The sequence below is a fragment of the Sapajus apella genome, unplaced genomic scaffold (genome assembly GCF_009761245.1).
Source record: "Sapajus apella isolate SASKATOON/1434 unplaced genomic scaffold, GSC_monkey_1.0 scaffold95, whole genome shotgun sequence".
NCBI lineage: Eukaryota > Metazoa > Chordata > Mammalia > Primates > Cebidae > Sapajus > Sapajus apella.
The window spans coordinates 2,346,532-2,364,660 of NW_022437035.1; the positions used below are offsets into that span (position 1 = coordinate 2,346,532).

At 47.4% G+C, this 18,129-nt stretch overlaps 1 protein-coding gene across 6 annotated transcripts in view; it reads left to right on the plus strand.

Annotated features, from left to right (window-relative positions):
- Positions 1-18,129, plus strand: part of MYO18B (myosin XVIIIB) — a 285,693-nt gene that overhangs the window by 70,381 nt on the left and 197,183 nt on the right. For all 6 annotated transcript variants that reach the window (XM_032256699.1, XM_032256702.1, XM_032256700.1 and 3 more), the window contains 5 exons: positions 3,273-3,446; positions 6,190-6,280; positions 8,737-8,929; positions 12,792-12,872; positions 15,208-15,355. In XM_032256699.1, coding sequence (XP_032112590.1) covers positions 3,273-3,446; positions 6,190-6,280; positions 8,737-8,929; positions 12,792-12,872; positions 15,208-15,355 — 687 coding nt within the window. The remainder of the gene's footprint in view (positions 1-3,272; positions 3,447-6,189; positions 6,281-8,736; positions 8,930-12,791; positions 12,873-15,207; positions 15,356-18,129) is intronic.

An 18,129-nucleotide genomic window follows, 5' to 3' on the forward strand; every position in this document is an offset into this window, starting at 1 on the left:
CCATCACCACCACCATCATCATCACCATCACCATCATCACCATCACCATCATCACCATCATCATCATCACCATCATCACCATCACCATCACCACCATCATCACCATCATCACCATCACCATCATCACCATCATCATCATCATCACCATCACCATCACCACCATCATTATCATCATTATCACCATCACCATCATCATCATCACCATCACCATCACCATCATCACCATCACCATCACAATCATCACCACCACCATCATCACCATCACCGTCATCATCATCACCATCATCATCATCACCATCATCACCATCATTGTCACCATCGCCACCACTATCATTATCATTATTGTCATCACCATCACTATCACCATTATCATCATCACCATCATCTCCATCATTTTTTGAAAGTGATGATTTTTAAAAATTAGCCATGTTACCTCTCTGAGTCTCAGTTTCATCATCTGTAAAATGAACATAGTCTATAAAATGAAGATAGTACAGTGATGCTCTTATGACCAGTGCAGAGTAATTGGCACATAGGAGGATGTCAATAAGCAGTGTCTGTTTGTGATACCCTTAGTGACTGGGGCCAGGCCTCCTCCTTGGGTAAGATCAAAGTCCTAGATAACGTCTTTTTCCAAATTTCTAATTTTGCCATAAGCCAGACTGGTTCATCATGCTGTTTGCTTGAAGAATTGGGCCCTCACAATCTCTTTCTGATTGAATGAAAAATCCCTATGGGCGACTGTGATTCTTATTTCAAAGATGGAAACACATTTATAGGAAAATAAAAGATAGGAGAAACATTTTTCGTTTTTTTTAAGTTGACATAATAATTGTACATATTTATGGGGTACATAGTAGTGTTTCTATATATATGATGTATAGTTACAAGATCAGGGTAATTAGCGTATCCATCATCTTGAACAATGATCATTTCTTTGCGTTAGGAAGATTCAGTATCTTCCTTCTAGCTATTCGAATCTATATAATATATTATGGCTAACTACAGTCGTCCTGCGAGGCTATAGAATACTAGAACTTATTTCTCCTCTCTAGCTGTGATTTTTGTGTTCTTTAACAACTCTGTCCCTAACCACCCCTCTGCCCCCTACCCTTCCCAGCCGTATGCTGTATTCTACTTTCTACCTTTATGAGATAAACTTTTTTTTAGCTTCCACATATGAATAAGAACATGTGATATTAGTCTTTCTGGGCTTGGCTTATTTCACTTAATGTCCTCCCTTTCCATTTATGTTGCCATGAATGACAAGACTTCACGTTATTTTTGCCTGAATAGGATTCCATTGTGTATGTATATCCCATTTTCTTTACCCGTTTGTCTGTTACTGGACTCCTAGGCTGATCCCCTCTCCTGGGTATGGTGAATAGTGTTACAGTAAACATGGGATACAGATGTCTCTTTGATGTACTGATTTCCTTTGGATAAATGCCCAGTAGTGGGATTGCTGAATCATATGATAGTTCTATCTCTAGTTTTTCGAGGAAAGTTCATACTGCTCTCCATAGTGGCTGTGCTAGTTTACATTCCCACTAACAGATTCTAAGAGGTCCCCCTTCTTTTTGCATCCTTGTCAGCACTTTTTTTTTTGCCACCCATACTACTGGAGTGAGATGATACCTCATTGTGGTTTTAATTTGCGTTTCCCTGATGATTAGTGATATTGAACATTTTTTCTTATATTTGTTAGTGAAAATGTTTTAAGGATGGCATTATTATGTGTCTTAAGAAATCATTTATCTTTATATGGATTAAAAAATTAGTGCTCAAACATGGTAGAAAATTTGGAAAATATAAAATCCTCTTACCCAGAGGTGATGGTTAATATTTGGCTATATTTCCCTTTTTATTATTTTTTTTTACAACAATTTAGAATGGTTCACACAGTTGACATCGTACTATGGTATCATTTTCTTCTTTTCTTTTCTTTTCTTTTCTTTTCTTTTTTTTTTTTTTTGAGACAGAGTCTTGCTCTGTCACCCAGGCTGGAGTGCAGTGGCTCGATCTCGGCTTACTGCAACCTCTGCCTCCCAGGTTCAAGCGATTCTCCTGCCTCAGCCTCCCAAGCAGCTGGGACTACAGGCGCGTGCCACCATGCCCAGCTAATTTTTTTGTATCTTAAGTACAGACGGGGTTTCACTGTGTTAGCCGGATGGTCTTGATCTCCTGACTTCATGATCTGCCCTCCTCAGCCTCCCAAAGTGCTGGGATTACAGGCGTGAGCTACCATTCCCAGTCCTATGATACTATTTTTTAATCTACTTTTCACTTAGCATTCAAGTGTAAGCATTGTGCACAGTATGGAAGGTCTTTGCTGCTAATTTTAAATGGTCTTATAATAGTCCACAGAGTGGCTCTCCATTGACTCTTTAACCTCGTCTGTTTCCTCTCTCCCCACATTCCAGCTACATGGGCTTGCTTGGCATTCCTTAACACACCGTGCTCATTTCTGCCCCGGGACCTTTGCACTGCCTCCTCCTTCATCCTCTGAAGCACTTCCCTGGTTCTTTTTGTGGACGCTCCTTCTCACCTTTCATAGCTCAGTTTATATATCACACCTTCAGAGAGAGCCCACTCTGACCACCACAGATATCAAACACTCCTTCAGTCTCTCTTGATCTCAGCACCCTGCTTTAGTTTCTTTTTGGCAGAGGGCAGAGAGAACTTTATAATTTTATGGCCGGAAATGATCTATTTGTTTACGTGTCTATTGTCACACTCCCTCATGTCACACTCCCTCCATGAGGACAGGCACTTTGTCTTGCTCATTGATTTCGGTGGCAGACCCAGCGCCTGTCGCGGTGGGAGTTCAGTAAACATGTACGGGATAAGCAGATGGCTGGTTCGGTGGATGTGTGATTGGATGAGGGGTGGAAAGGATAGGTGGCCGGCTGGCAGGGGATAGTGTATGCCTGGGGACAGGTAAATGGATGCATGGGTGGGTGAATAAATCATAATTTTACTAACCATTCCCCAGTTTCACATTTAGAATGCTTCTCCAGAATATTTTTAATTGCTTTGGAAAAGGAAGCAATGCAAATGGCAGAGAATTTGGATAAGCAAGTCCCTTGGGACACCTGACTTCTCCAGGGGCCATTGCTTAGGGTCCCAGGCCTGGACAGTCGTCCAAGTTCCCTGCTAAGGGGGCTGGCGTGGAGACTGGGTGGGTGGTGAGATTCTCCGAGGTCCTCTGGGCATTCATTCACCCAGTGCCCAGGGCCTCACTGCCACGCCTCTGTTTTGTCCCCGTGCAGTGGGTCGGAAGCAGTTCATGAGGTTTGAGTGGGCAAATTACGCAGCTGAGGCCCTGGGCTGTGAGTATGAGGAGCTGAACACGGCCACCTTCAAGCACCATCTCCGACAGATCATCCAGCAAGTGACGTTTGGGCCAAGCCGATGGGGCCTCGAGGACGAGGAAGCCAGCTCAGGTACGTGGCTGCTGCCTCCCTGGGTGAGCCGGGCCCTCTCTGGGCAGCTCCTGGGGACACACCAGCAGAACTATTTTTTTTTTTTTTTATCAAGGATGTATTAAGAGCCTACTCTAGGCAGACCTGTGTTAGGTGCAGGGGAAGCCATCATAGGTGGAAATGGACATGGTTTCTACTTGGTCAATGCTAGTGCTCAAATAGCCGCCTCCATTCAGTGGTCAAGAAGGCTGCTGAAACCCAGGAGGCTTGCCGTGGGGAGGGGATGCCCTGGGCGGGGCCAGTGGACCAGTGCATTTCCATTGGATTTTATGTTTGTTGAGCACCTACTAGGTAGGGGAAAGACTAGTCTTTCTGTTTGAGGGATGGAAGTAAAGCCCCAGTGGCTGGAGCGAGGTGGAGAGATAGAAGTTGAGGGTGGAGAACAAGGTGTCGCCAGCTCTCTAAGGGTTTGTAAACCGGGGATTTTATTCCCAGACCCTTGGGAAGCTGTGGAGTGGCTTCAGCCGGGGGATGGCATGATTCGGCTTTAAGCTCAGCCTGGATGAAGGTTGGGGAGTGAGTGGGAGAAGGGAGACCCACTGGGAACCTATAGAAATCACCAGGTGATAGATGGTGGTGGGAAGTGCTAGTGGAGATGGGCGCGGTGGACAGATTCAGGAGCGAGTCTACAAGCTGAGGTGATAGCATGGGTCCTAAGAGGAAGAGCGGGACCAGCAGTGGCTGCTGGGATTTTGGCCTGAGCAGCTGGAAGAATGGGGGCACTTTGAACTGCTGTGGGGAAATGCAGGAGGACTTTGTACTGTACCTGCAAGGATGTGATCTGCCAGGTCCTGCAGCCTCTGTGCGCCGTTGGGAGCGCTCTAAGAGCAGCTGTCCTTGAGACAGCAGAGTTTGGGATTAATGAGTAGAACCGTTGTGAGCTGTGGTTTGGGGGCCCACCTCTTCCACCTTCAGGACTTCGGCGTGAGGGCTGTCACTTGGACCCCATCGGCCCTCTGTGTTTCCTTTCAGGTCTGTGCTCTGGTGTGAGCTGTGATTTTCTTGAAGATTACCTCTCCTCTTTGACATGCACACACACATGCACAGAAGCTTGCACACACCACATGTGCATACACACATGCACACACACATTTGCGCAGCACACTTGTGTATGCACACGTGTGCACCGACACACGCCACACAATCACACACACATGAACACACACATGTACAGACACTGACACACATATACTGCAAGCATGCATATGACACACACCACACACACAGAGGTATGCATGGCACACGTGTATGTGTAAACATGTGCACAAATATATACGACACAGGTACATGAGCACATGCCACACAATTACACACACATGCACAGGAACATGCATAGACACAAGCACATGTATGCACACACATGCACCGGCACAAACAACACACACATGCTTAAGGACAGGCACATCACACACATACACAGACACATGCACTCACCACTTTGTGAGTCTGAGTTAACCTCTCAGACTGAGGTCTCAAGAGCAGACATTAAGCAGGCAGGGGACCTTTGGGCTTAAGAGAGATGCTGGGAGGCTGCAGGTTGCCTAGCAACAGCCCAGGTTGGGGGTGGAGTCAGAGGAGGGGTGGGAAATGCTTTCGGGGCTGCAGTGGGCTGCCTGGAATGTACAAGCAGAATCACTCCTCCAGGCACTAGTGTGTACCGATTTGGAAATGGTATTTTCCATTCTTTAGATGGAACTAAAACTTAAGGGCCAGATGTGTGATCTGACCCCTATGCGCCTCACTCTGCCTTGTTCCGTGCTCCTTAATCAAGGCTGGTGATTTTAAGGGGATGCACATATATGCGTGTGTGTGTGTGTGTGTGTGTGTGTGTGTGTTCAAGCAAAATTGAGTCCACAACTGGTAATTATAGTTTTTGAGCTTTGTATTCCTCCTAACTTTCTAGGGAGGCACTTTTTCAATCTCATTCAATATTCTTCATACCTGACTTTAAGCATTCCTTTGTACGGACAGACTATCAATTACCCAACCCATTTGCTATTGTTGGGCATGCAAGTCATTTCAACAAAGTGATTTTTGCCAATTTAATCAACAGTTGGGTGAATCTGTGTCCTCAGAAAGCTTTATTTCTTGGAATATTTTATTAGAATAAAAGCCTAGGAGTGAAATTATTAGGTCCCAGTATATGAACATTTTACGGCTTCTAATACAAAAATTGCCAAATTTCTCTTCAGAAAAAGAAAATAATAAACACTTACCGGGTGTCTATTATGTGCCAGACACTGGATTCAAAAATCAACAAACCCAGGGACAGCGCCTATCTTCAGGGCGCTGCCAGCTTCATGAGGGAGACACAGGTTAATAAAATAACTAAGCTAGAAAGATTGTGCTATGGGAAGTGCTATTGGAAGCACCACAGAGCTGGGAATGGCCCAGTGGTGGTGGTAGTGGTAGTCAAGGAAGGCTTTCCCGTGGAGGTGACTTTTGGGCTAGCCCTGAGGGATGAGCAGAAGATCACTCTGGAGCAAAGGGCAGGTTACATGGGACCCTGTAGGCCCTGAGAGGGCACACTTAGGACACTTAGACTGAGAGGACACTAAGAACCTGGGGAAATAATTTCAGCATGGAAGGATGTGGAAAGAAAGGAAGGATTTTCTAAGATGGGTGGTCCCTGCCACTCTGTAGCGGTGTCCTGGGCCCCAGGCAAGATCCTGACCAAGGATGCTGATTCTGTCCTCTTTCCCAGGGCTCAAGATGACAGGCATGGAGTGTGTGGAGGGCATGGCCTCGGGCCTGTACCAGGAGCTCTTTGCGGCCGTCGTCTCACTCATCAACAGGTAAATGGGGCTTTTTCCTAGGCAGAAAGTTGGTCTCTTGCAGGTGCACGGATGAAACCACATACCGGGCAGTTGAGCCAAGTGGCAATGTTTGAGCTGGCAAGAGTGTTTCTAAAGTGAAGAGTGCTGGTTTTAACTTTCACCCTGGCCACCCACTGGCTGTGTGGCCGGTAAATCAGTTCACTTCTCTGATCTCCCCTTCCTCGCCTGTACAATAGCTCTCTCCCCTAGGGTTGCTGTGAAGATTAAAATAAGTAATGAATTTAAATAACTTCCTGGCCAGACATGGTGGCTCATGCCTGTCATCCCAGTACTTTGGGAGGCTGAAGTGGGTGGATCACCTGAGGTCAGCAGTTCAAGACCAGCCTGGCCAACATGGCGAAACCCCATCTCTACTAAAAAATGCAAATATTAGCCAGGCGTTGTGGCGCACGCCTGTAATCCCAGCTACTCAGGAGGCCGAGGCAGTGAGAATTGCTTGAACCCAGGAAGTGGCGGTCGCGGTGAGCCGGGATTTTACCACCGCACTCCAGCCTGGGTGACAGAGAGAGACTCTGTCACAAAACAAAGCAAGCTATTAAATAAAATAGTTTTTGTTAATTTCAATAGGTCTCGGAAGGAAGAAAAGGAGGGCCCAGACTTCACTTGGTAGTCAACTTGCTGGGTGACCTTAAGCGAGTCATTTTTTTTTTTTTTTTTGACTTTGGGCCTGTGGGAGGCACTTTAATTCCTTTAGTCCATATAGCTGTCCCTGGGATAAGCCTACTCGCCCCCATCCTCATTTAACAGTTGGGGAAAACCCTGCTCTTCCTAAGAGCGATTGTAAAAATACCAATAATAAAAGCTAAGCACTTTAGGTACCTACTAAGGGCCGGGGATCGCACCGATTGTCTAACTCACTTTGCATCATGGAATACTGACATCAGCCCGTTGTAAAGAGAAGGAGGCTGAAGCTTGAAGGGTAGAACCCAGATGCAAACACAATGCTGCATTCTCATCTCATCCCTTCAGTTTCCCTGAACAGCCCAGCGCATTGTTCTCATCCATGTATTTTTCAAAATTGTCTTGCTAAGGATGGGAGCAACATGGCAGACATTTGGAATGGGCCAGGACGTGCCTCTGAAGCGCCTCTTTGGGGCTGCACATCAGCGTCTGTTTTCCATCCTTATTAACAACGCACTGAGCCCAGGCTTGGAAACCCTTTAAGCAGTGTTTTAGAGGAGCTAATCCAGAGCCTAGGCAAAGGCTTGCCTTCCCCCTCTGTGAAAGCCGAAAGCATAATTAGGCTTCTGAAATCCTGTTAAAGGGATGAGGCTGGCGCGTAGCAACAGAGCAGCCGGATTTCTCCAAGTTGTCGTGGACACGGAATCAACTCCCTCTGACGCTGCTGAAGTCATTACCATCTGAGCCCACAGACATATTATTTAGAAACCAAGGGGATCAGGCGTGCTTAGAGAGGGGAGTACTGGGAGTAGTGAATGAACTGCTGGCGGAGGCAGCTGCCTTCACCAGCGAAGGGCAGCTGCTATGAGGTTTTGGTTCTCGGAGGCCACATCTGTGAAATGGTGCGTGGATGATCAAAGTACCTACTACGGCATTTATAAGCACCTAGTAGGTGTCCAGCTTGCCTAGAATGAACCGACTTCATCTTCAGGCATGTCTATGAGGTGGCTGCTCTTACTATCCCTTATGATCCCCATTTTATACTTGGAAAAGCTTGGCAAACAGAATAACCAAGGTTCAAATAAGGACCCTCCAGAGCGCCTAGCTGATCATGCTCATGGTGAAGATAGCAGGTGGCATTTGCTGAGCACCAACCACGTGGTCAACTTATACTTTCACAGCGGGGGAAGCTTCTCACACCCAACCCTCACAAAAGCCCTCTGAGCTAGTCCCGCAGCCCTCATTAACCCTTTCATGGCTGAGACGGCGGAGGCTCAGAGAGGTTGGGCAACTCTCCCAAGACATACATTCCCCTCTGTCACAGTGCAAGGACTGAGCCCACATGTGACTGGCTCCAAAGTCTTTTAACTCCTGGATTTTGATGTGAATCATCCCTACCCCGAGAATTTCATAAACTGATGTATCAAATAAAATAGTTTTTCTATTTCAATAGATCTCTGAAGGAAGGAAAGGAGGGCCTAGACTTCACTTGGTAGTCAATTTACTGGGTGACCTTAAGCTAGTCCTTTTTTTTTTTTTTTTACTTTGGGCCTTTGGGAGGCACTTTAATTCTTTTAGTCCTTATAGCTGTCCCTGGGATAAGCCTACTCACAACCATCCTCATTTGACGTTTGGGAAAACCCCTGCTCAGAGAGGTTAAGTAGCTTGCCTGAGGTCACACAGCCTGTAAGAGGTGAGCTTGGTTTTGAAATCAGTTCTGCTGGAGGCTTGGATCAGTGGGCTGCTGGACTCCACACCGTCTCAGACATTCCACCTCTCCCTTCTCTCCCTAGGTCCTTCTCCTCCCACCATCTCTCCATGGCCTCCATTATGGTGGTGGACTCTCCAGGCTTCCAGAACCCCCGGCACCAGGGCAAGGACCGGGCGGCCACCTTCGAGGAGCTGTGCCACAACTATGCCCACGAGCGCCTGCAGCTGCTCTTCTACCAGCGGACCTTTGTCTCCACACTGGAGCGATATCGAGAGGTAGGCAGGGGCTGCAGCAGGGCCTTCGCCAGAGCTTCGTGGAGGATGCGAGGTCAGACGGGAAGGGGTGGGATTCCCATTCCACAGTAGCCTGCAGCTTCACCCTGCTCAGGTCACCAGGGAACAAAGCCCTTTCCCCAGGCCTGGCTCCCCAGACCTCTGCTGCTGCTCCCTCCCCAGCCCAGCCTTCCTCCCCACCCCCCACTGCCTCCTGAACCCCACACCCAAAAGCACCAAGGAACTTGGGCTTCCCTAGGCCTTGCTTCCACAGCTGTCCCTTCTTTGGGATGTCTGCTTCATCCTCTCCCACTTCACTCAAGTGAAAGGCGCCTCTAGGAGTCAGTCTGCATCTCCCCAAGTGAGGAATGCCCTTGACGTCTGTGGGCAGGTGGAAGCAGTGGGCTCCACACCCCTCTGCCACACAGTATGGTGATTCTCACAAAGCTGAGGTTGCCTGCTCCCCGTGACTCAGCGATTTCTCTTTTAGGAGGCACCGGAGAGAAACTGTGTGTGTACCAGGAAGCGTGTTCAGGCATGATCCTGCCAGCCCTTCTTTTCTCATTAAAAAAAAAGTTTAAATTGAAATATAAGGCTGGGAGTGGTGGCTCACGCCTGTAATGCCAGCACTTTGGGAGGCCAAGGCAGGTGGATCACCTGAGGTCAGGAGTTCGAGACCAGCTTGACTAACATAGTGAAATCCCATCTCTACTAAAAATAGAAAAATTAGCCGGGTGCAGTGGTGTGAGCCTGTAATCCCAGCTACTTGGGAGGCTGGGACAGGAGAATCGCTTGAACCCAGGAGGCGGAGGTTGTGGTGAGCCGAGATTGCACCACTGCACTCCAGCCTGAGTGACAAAGAGACTCCATCTCAGAAAAAAAAAAAAAAAGAGGAAATCTAACATTTACAAAGTGCATAAATCAGAAGTGTATAGCACAATGAACTTACCTAAATGCACATACATGTATCTCTATCACCCAGGTGAAAATGAGAACACCTCAGTTCCCTATATGACTCACACCTTCTTTCCTGAAGGTGTGACCACCTTCACTCCAACAAGTGCTGCTGCCAAAATGTTAGAAATGGCCATATTGTTCATCAGTAGAATAATTTGGAATAATGGGTACTGAAGTTATAGTTATTTCTTTGGTTGGCAATGAAAATAAAGCACCAACATAAATGAATCTCAAACAGATGATTCTGATGATACCTGAGGTCTGATTCTAACTCTGTTACTTATTGGCTGTGTGGCCTTAGAAATGGCACTCACTCCTGACCCTCAATGTTTTTACATGGAAAACAGAGATGATAATGCTTTTGTGTCATTTATGCTTCTCCACAATAATGCTGCATAATAAATTATCTCCAAATGTAGTGGCTTAGAAAAAAACCTTTAGTTGTTGCTCCCAAGTGTCTAGATGGCCTGGGCAGCTCTCTTGGTCTGGGATGGTTCTTGAGCTTGTGTTCAGATTCAGGTGTAGGTTGGGGTAGGTGGCTCTGATGATCTTGGCAGGGCTCTCTCATGTCTGGGATCAGCTGGCTATGAGCGGATCCAGGCAGGCCTTGCCTGGGATAACCGTGTCCCTGCTTCACAAATGTCTCATCCTCCAGCAGGCTAGTCTGGGCTTTCCTCAGAGTGCTGGGCAGGGTTCCAAGAGAGCAAGCAGAAGCGTGCAGGGGAACTTGAGACCTAGACTTGGTACTTGTACAAAGTTACTTCCACTGTATTCTGTCAGTCACAACAGGTCTAAGGCTGAGCATGGATTCAAGGGGTAGGAAAACAGGCTCCACTCCTTGATGGAGACACTACAGTGTCACTCTGCAAAGTATGGATATAGGGAAGGGCAGAGAACCGGGATTGTTTTATGAAGATGATTACCATGCTCCCCAGAGGAGCTATTTTGAGCATTTAATGAACAAGAATGAGGAGTGCCTCATTTATATTAGTCCTTGAGTGTATGGTAACAGCTATTCCACTTTTCCCATAACATTTCACTTATTTCTCATTATCAAAGTAATACGTTTTAAATTAAAACACTGGAAAGTTCCTGTAAGTACAAAGAAACTAAAGTTACAATTTCCTTTAGCCCTTCCATCCAGAGGTAACCACTGTTACCATTCTCTCTCTCTCTTATTTTTCCTTTTTTAAAATTATTTTCCCTTTATTATATTTTCTGTGGATTTTGGATCTTCCTGTACACATAATTTGCCATCTGTCATTTTCTTCACAGTATTACATTATTCATGTCACCTCCCTCCACTTACAAATCTTAGTAAACCTGCATGCAGTGGTTAGATCTGATGGCATTCCCTCTTCTATGGATATCTGGGTGGTTTCTAAGTACAAAGCTTTATAAACAATACTGTGATGAACATCTTTGTCCACAGCATTTTCTGAACATTTCTGGGGACTTTTTAAAAATTTTTATTTTTTAGGCAGAGGCTTGCTGTTGTTGCCCAGGCTGGAGTGCGGTGATGTGATCTTGGCTCACTGCAACCTCTGTCTCCCGGGTTCAAGTGATTGTCCTGCCTCAGCCTCCCAAATAGCTGGGATTACAGACACCCACCACCACGCCCAGCTAATCTGTGTATTTTTGGTAGAGACAGGGTTTCACTATGTTGGCCAAGTTGGTCTGGAACTCCTGACCTGAGGTGATCCGCCTATCTTGGCCTTCCAAAGTGCTTGGATTACAGGCAAGAGCCACCATGCCTGGCTTCTGGTGACATTTTTGTGGCAATTGTTATTTTCCATAGTTTACACTTGTTCCCTCCAGCACTGAACACGCAGCCTAGCACTCATTAGGTTCTCAGTAAATATTTTAAAACTTTGGACTGAGTTGTCAGTTTCTGATAAAGCTCTCAGCATGATGGCTGACACCCTGCATGATGAACAATCGCAGAATGTTATTGGAGCGTTGATTTACAATCTTTCTTCTCACTCAAAGGCTAAAAGGTGATGAGCAAACAATCAACCTCATTAGCAACTGAAAAAATTAATTAAATAGACATTTCTCCAAAGACTTAGAAAGGTACACAAAAAGATGCTCACCATCCCAAATCGTAAGAGAAATGCAAATCCAAACCACATTGAGACGTCACCTCTCACACATTATAATGGCTACTAAAAAAATAATCAGAAAAGAACAAGTGTTGGGGTGATGTGGAGAAATAGGAATTCCCACATGACAGCAATTCTATGTCTGGGTATATGCTCAAAAGAATTGAAAGCAGGGACTCAGCTCGTATTTGTGCACCAAACTGCAAAGCAACGTTTTTCACAATAGCTGAAAGGCAGAAGCAACCCACGTGTGGATTGCCATTGGCAGGTGACGGACAAGTAAAGTGAGATCCGCATATTACAAGATACGCACTTACAAGGAAGTATTATTCAGCCTTCAAAAGGAAGGCAATTCTGACAAAATGGTACAGCGTGGATGAACCCTGAGGACGTCGTGCTAAGTTACATAAGTCAGACATAAAAGGACAAATACTGTATGATTTCACTTACATAAGCTACTTAGAATAGTCAAGATCAGAGGCACAGAAAGTAGGATGCTGGGGGAGGGGGAACTAGGGAGTTATGTCTCATGGGTACGGAGGTTCTCTTTCAAAAGATGAAGAACGTTCTGGAGACGGTTGGGGGTGATGGCTACACAACATGAATATACCTAATACCACTGAACTATATACTTAAAATGGGTAAATGGTAAACTTTACATTATGTATCTTTTGCCAAAATGTTGAATACGATTTTTTTAAAGGGCCAGGAGGTGATGGAAGTCCTCTCTGCTTTTTCCTTCTTCAAATTTTCTTTCCACTTCTGCTCACTAAAAGAGCTAACTTTTAAATCCTATGGTTTTCCAGGAAGGTGTTCCTGTGCAGTTTGACCTCCCAGACCCCTCCCCAGGGGCCACTGTGGCTGTCGTGGATCAGAATCCCTCTCAGGTAACATGGGGTCCAGCCAACCCAGGCTCGCAGACACCAGTTAGCCATACTGAAATGCTAGCGGATTTGAGTCTAGGGTCTGCTAGTTGTTAATGCCGTCTGCACCTCGAGTCACCCCAGGCTCATTGGGAGTGTGGATGCCTGGGACCCACCCTCAGATTCTGTGTGGATTGGTCTGGGAGTGTGGCCTGAATGGTGGAGATTTCAGTGTCCTCAGGTTGAGAACCACTGCTCTCCTTTATGTCTGAGTCTATGTCTTAGAATAGACTCATTCCTGGGAGCCTGAGGCCTGAGTCAAAGGGAGCTCAGGGCTCATGGCCAGAGGCCTCCAGCCACGCTGGCCTGGAAAGGTCAGGTGTTTGGATGAAGGTGCTGTGCCCAGCAGAGACTGGGGACTTTGGGGACTGGAGAACAGGGGCCATGTTTGGTCCAGGCCCCTGAACTCATTTGGGGACAGACAGGTGTTAGTTTGAGGTACACTGAGTCTTTACCTCACTCTCTCCATCCCTAGAACTCACTTTGCTACCCCAGATCTGCGCCTCTGCTCAACTCAGAACTGCCCGTGACAATTTCACTTGATTTTTTTTCTTCTTCTTCTTCACATTTTATTTAGTACAAACGTGCTTGGGCCATAGACCCTGCCATGCTTGGGTCCAATCTTGGTGACCTTGGGCATGTTGCTTCACCTCTCTGAGCCTCAGTTTCCTCATGTCCAGAATGGGGATGCTACTTTCTCTGGGCTGCTGTGAACATCAATGAGATATTGCACATAAGGCACCTGACATGATGCTTGGCACACAGGAGGTGCCCTGCAGGTGGCATCTCTCCTGGCATCTGACACTGCAGGCTGCCCGTGTCCTTTTCTTCCTTCCTTGTCTTCTGCTGACCAGGGGCTTCCGGGCTTTCTCTTGGCATGCAGTGGGCTGCACCCATCATTGCAAAGCCCTCTCCTGTGTAAGCCCGGCTGGCTGGTCTCAGTGTGTTCTTCTGGCTGGCATCTGTCTGGTTCATTCCCTTCCACGCTGTGCTTCCTCACCTGTGTGTCTCCTAGGAAAGGGCGGGTCTGAAGGGCTGATTTAACAGTGTTGGCTGGGAAGGCGGGGTAGTGTCCAGGTCCTGTGTCTGCAAACAGCCATCTTCTTTTTTTGAGATGGAGTGTCCCTGTGTCACGCAGACTGGAGTGCAGTGACACGATCTTGGCTCACTGCAACTTCTGCCTCCCGGATTCAAGCGATTCTCATGCCTCAGCCTCCTGAGTAGCTGGGATTACAGGCATGTACCAGCATGCCCAGCCTCAACAGCTGTTTTTGAGGGCCTTCTGAGTGTGGGCTGGCTATCAGTTTCAGCCCCAATAAAGAAGTTTATTGGTCTCCTTTATGTCTGAGTCTGTGTCTTATCCCAAGATCAAGGATGCCTGGAATCTAATTCTAGCTCTGCGTCTTTGACTCTCCGTCTGTGAGATCCTGGATGTGCCCCTTCCCCTCTCTGGGCCTCTGATGGATGCGGATTCCTCAGTCAGGGTGACCAACTGTCCTGGTTTGCATAGGACTTTCCCAGCTTTAGCACTGAAAGTTTCATGTCCCGGGCCCAGTAGGACAGTTGGTCACTGGGCACATTGCATTTCCTCTATGACTGCTTCGTGGCCTTCTGGGTTGTGTCAACTCCTTGTGAGCCCTCGGAGAGGCCCTTTAAACTCCCCAGGCTTCTCTCAGCTTCCCGTATGCAAAACTACACGGGTGACTAGATGTCCTCTGAAGCTTGCGTCTAGATTTAAAATTCTATGTCTGTGCGATCGAATCAAGTTCACCTTCTTCTCTGAAATGTTCTTTGAGTGCTTGTTGCTTTCTTTTTTTTGCCCCAAGATTTTAGTTAAAAAAATACAAAGACTTCTTAGAAGAAATGATGCAGACAGAATTAATCCTTTCTTGTCTGGTTGTACACAAATAGGCTAGCTGCCTGTATGTATCTAGAAATGTGTAACTTCCAGAGGGTTCCCCTTGTTAAATGCTCACCACAGCCCTCCAAGGAAGGTATTTTTGGTCTCCATTAGACAGGAGGAAACAAGGCTCAGAGAGATGTAGTAAGTTGCCCAAGGTCACACAGGACGTGAGGACAGAGGCAGGATTCGGACAGCTTGCTAATGAGAAGTTGCTGGAGTTTCACGGCTTCAACACAGAGAGTCTGGGGTGAATGGGAGCATGGTTTTGGGTAGGCAGATTCTGAGTCCTGACGCTTGGGACTTGGAGGTCCCCATTTTCTATCCATGGGAAAAATGCCCAAGACAGGCCTCTGATAGGGATCAGGGCCTCTCAGTGAACCTCAGGTCTCCTGCCAGGTCCGCTTACCAGCTGGAGGAGGTGCTCAAGATGCCAGAGGCCTTTTCTGGGTCTTGGATGAGGAAGTCCGAGTAGAGGGCTCCAGTGACAGTGTGGTGCTCGAGCGTCTGTGTGCCGCCTTCGAGAAGAAAGGAGCTGGGACTGAAGGTAAGCAAGCAAGGGGTGGGGATGGGCGCTGAGTCCAGCCTGGGTGTTGGAATCTGTCCTCCTCCACTGTAGCAAAAGCCCTGAGAGGGCATGCACAGAGGCTCCAATGCACGGAGGTGAATGTGCGTGAGCCTGTGTGTGCTTTCATTCATTCCAATATTCAACGAATATGCTGGACAGCCACTATGTGCTGGGTACTGTTCTACGTGGTGGCAGACCAGCCTGGCGTGGGCCATGTCCTCAGGGGGAAGAGACAAACTCACGGCCAACCGCATGTGTGCACAGGGGGCCTGCAACTACACTCCGATGAGGCACATCTCACTTCTCTGGTGGCCAGTGGGAGACATGTGCAGATGAATCTAACGGAGCCAGGAACACGATGCGGGACAGGGTTGGGGATGTCGCCTCAGCTCAGACTGCAGCGGCCCTGGTTGGTCAATCAAAGGTCTTAACCCTAGAGCAACAAGAAGCCATGAAGGATTCTAGACAGTGGGAGGCATGGTGAGCATCATGTTCTGGAAAGTTCTGCAAGGTTGCAGTGAGAGGATATGGTAGGAAGGCAGGTGGCCAGGATGAGACAGGAGCTGGGCTGCCCCAGGAGGTAGAAGCCCCTGGAGGTGTTTTGCAGGTAAAGTCCATAGCACTTGTGGGAGTTGAATTGGTGGAAGGGGAAGCAAGAGGGGAGACGGAGCCCCGAAACCAGAACAAAGTGATCATGAGATTTGGTATCCACAGGCTCCAAGGTCAAGCCCAACTGTTTCTACTTTCCCCTGCGTGATGCTGGGCAAACCTCTTGTAGTCTTAGTTGATATGCTTTTAAAATGGGGAATGAAGTCACCCCTGACTTCTTTCTGCTTAGAATTTCTGTTACGATGATTGGGTAAGGTTATGTGCGTGCAGAGCTTTGTCACCAGGGGGAAGGTGTTGCAGGTTTCTTGATGAGGATGTGGATGCTGATGGTGATGGAGAACGTGATTCTGGGATGGGGAGTGTTGCCTGTACTTGACTCAGGGCCACATACTCAGCTTTCTGTATGTCTTCTGGAAGGATTCTGTCCCACACTTGGAGATACAGATTCTTATTCCCAAACTGAGCTCCAGAAATGCTTGTGCAAAGTCATCCAGAGGAGAAGGATCAAAAGGCAGATTCAAAACATGGTTTGTCTGGATCTGAGTCTCCTGTGAGCCCCACACTGCCAGGCACTTAAGAAGGCAAATGTACTGGCTGGACACTGTGGTTTACGCCTATAATCCCCGCCCTTCGAGAGGCCAAGGCAGGTGGATCACCTGAGGTCAGGAGTTTGAGACCAGCCTGACCAACATGTTGAAACCCCATCTCTACTAAAAATACAAAAAAACTAGCTAGGCATGATGGTGTATGCCTATAGTTCAAGCTACTTGGGAAGTTGAGGCAGGAGAATCTCTTGAACCCGGGGGGTGGAAGTTGCAATGAGCCAAGATCACACCATTGGACTTCAGCCTGGACAAGAGTGAAACTCCATCTCAAAAAAAAAAAAAAAGGCAAATGTACTTATTGATCTATTGACCTTATCAGTCCCAGCTGTCTTTGGGGCCAGGATGTGTGTGCATTCATTCCTTGGTCCATTCAGAAAATATGGATGGAGCACTTAATACATGGCAGCCACTGTCCTAGCCCAGGAGATGCGTCAGGGAACAAAACACACATCTTCACCCACATGGGACTGCCCTTCCAGCAGAGAAGAGAGACAGTAAGGCAGGTGCATCTGAAAGGGGGAGACTGAGGACCGTGACTCTGGTTGAGGTCACTGAGGGAATGAGGCTTGGCAGGGAAGATGTCCAAGGACTAGGTTCTGGGACTTTCCTATGTCAAGGTGTCAAGGACAAGGCAAGCAGCCAGCACAGGAGACTGAGATGTGGCCAGGGAGGCAGGAGGGAAAGCCAGGAGAATATGACTCCCTGGAAGCCACAGGAGGAGGGAGGGATTGACCTTCCCAAATGCGGCTAAAAGGTCAAGTGAGGTGTGGGTTGAGGAATGACCACCGGGCTTGGCCATGTTGAAGTCGTTGGAGACGTAGACAGATGCATCTTGCTGGAGGATTTGGGGGTGATTGTCCAGCTGGAACAGTTTATAAGAAGTTGGGGAGAAAGCCACCATCCACTGAATGAGTGCCGCCTGAAGCTTCCACCCTGTGGTGACCAGCAGAGGCCTCTGTCCGAGACATTCATGGTGGATTCCTGTGCTCACATCAGGACAGGATTTCCGAAGCAGTGAAGCAACAGCGTCTGATGCCTCCTGCCTCTCTCCCTGGAGCAAGCTCAGAGTGCGAATTCCTAAATTATTCCCAGAGAGCTTGGCTCTGCCAGTGACTGGCACAGCACTGAATTCTCTACCTGGCATGGAGGGACACTGCCAGGTGTTCTGGGGGCCCATGAAAATGTTGTTTTTAATTTTTAAATTGTTTTAAATTTTAAGTTCAGGGGTACATGTGCAGGTTGTGCAGGTTTGTTACATAGATAAACGCCTGCCATGGTGATTTACTGCACAGATTGCCCCATCACCCAGGTATTAAGGCCAGCATCCATTAGCTGTTCTTCCTGATGCTCTCCCTTCTCACCCCTCCAGGTGCCCAGTGTGTGTTGTTCCCTCCCAGAAAACGTTATAACTTCTGGGAAGGAAAAGAACTTTTAAGTCAAGTGCAATTCTTTAATATATGTCTATATGATATATGTGTATATGTGAGGGTATGTATGCATGTGTGTATGCCTGTGTGTATATATATGTATGTGTATATA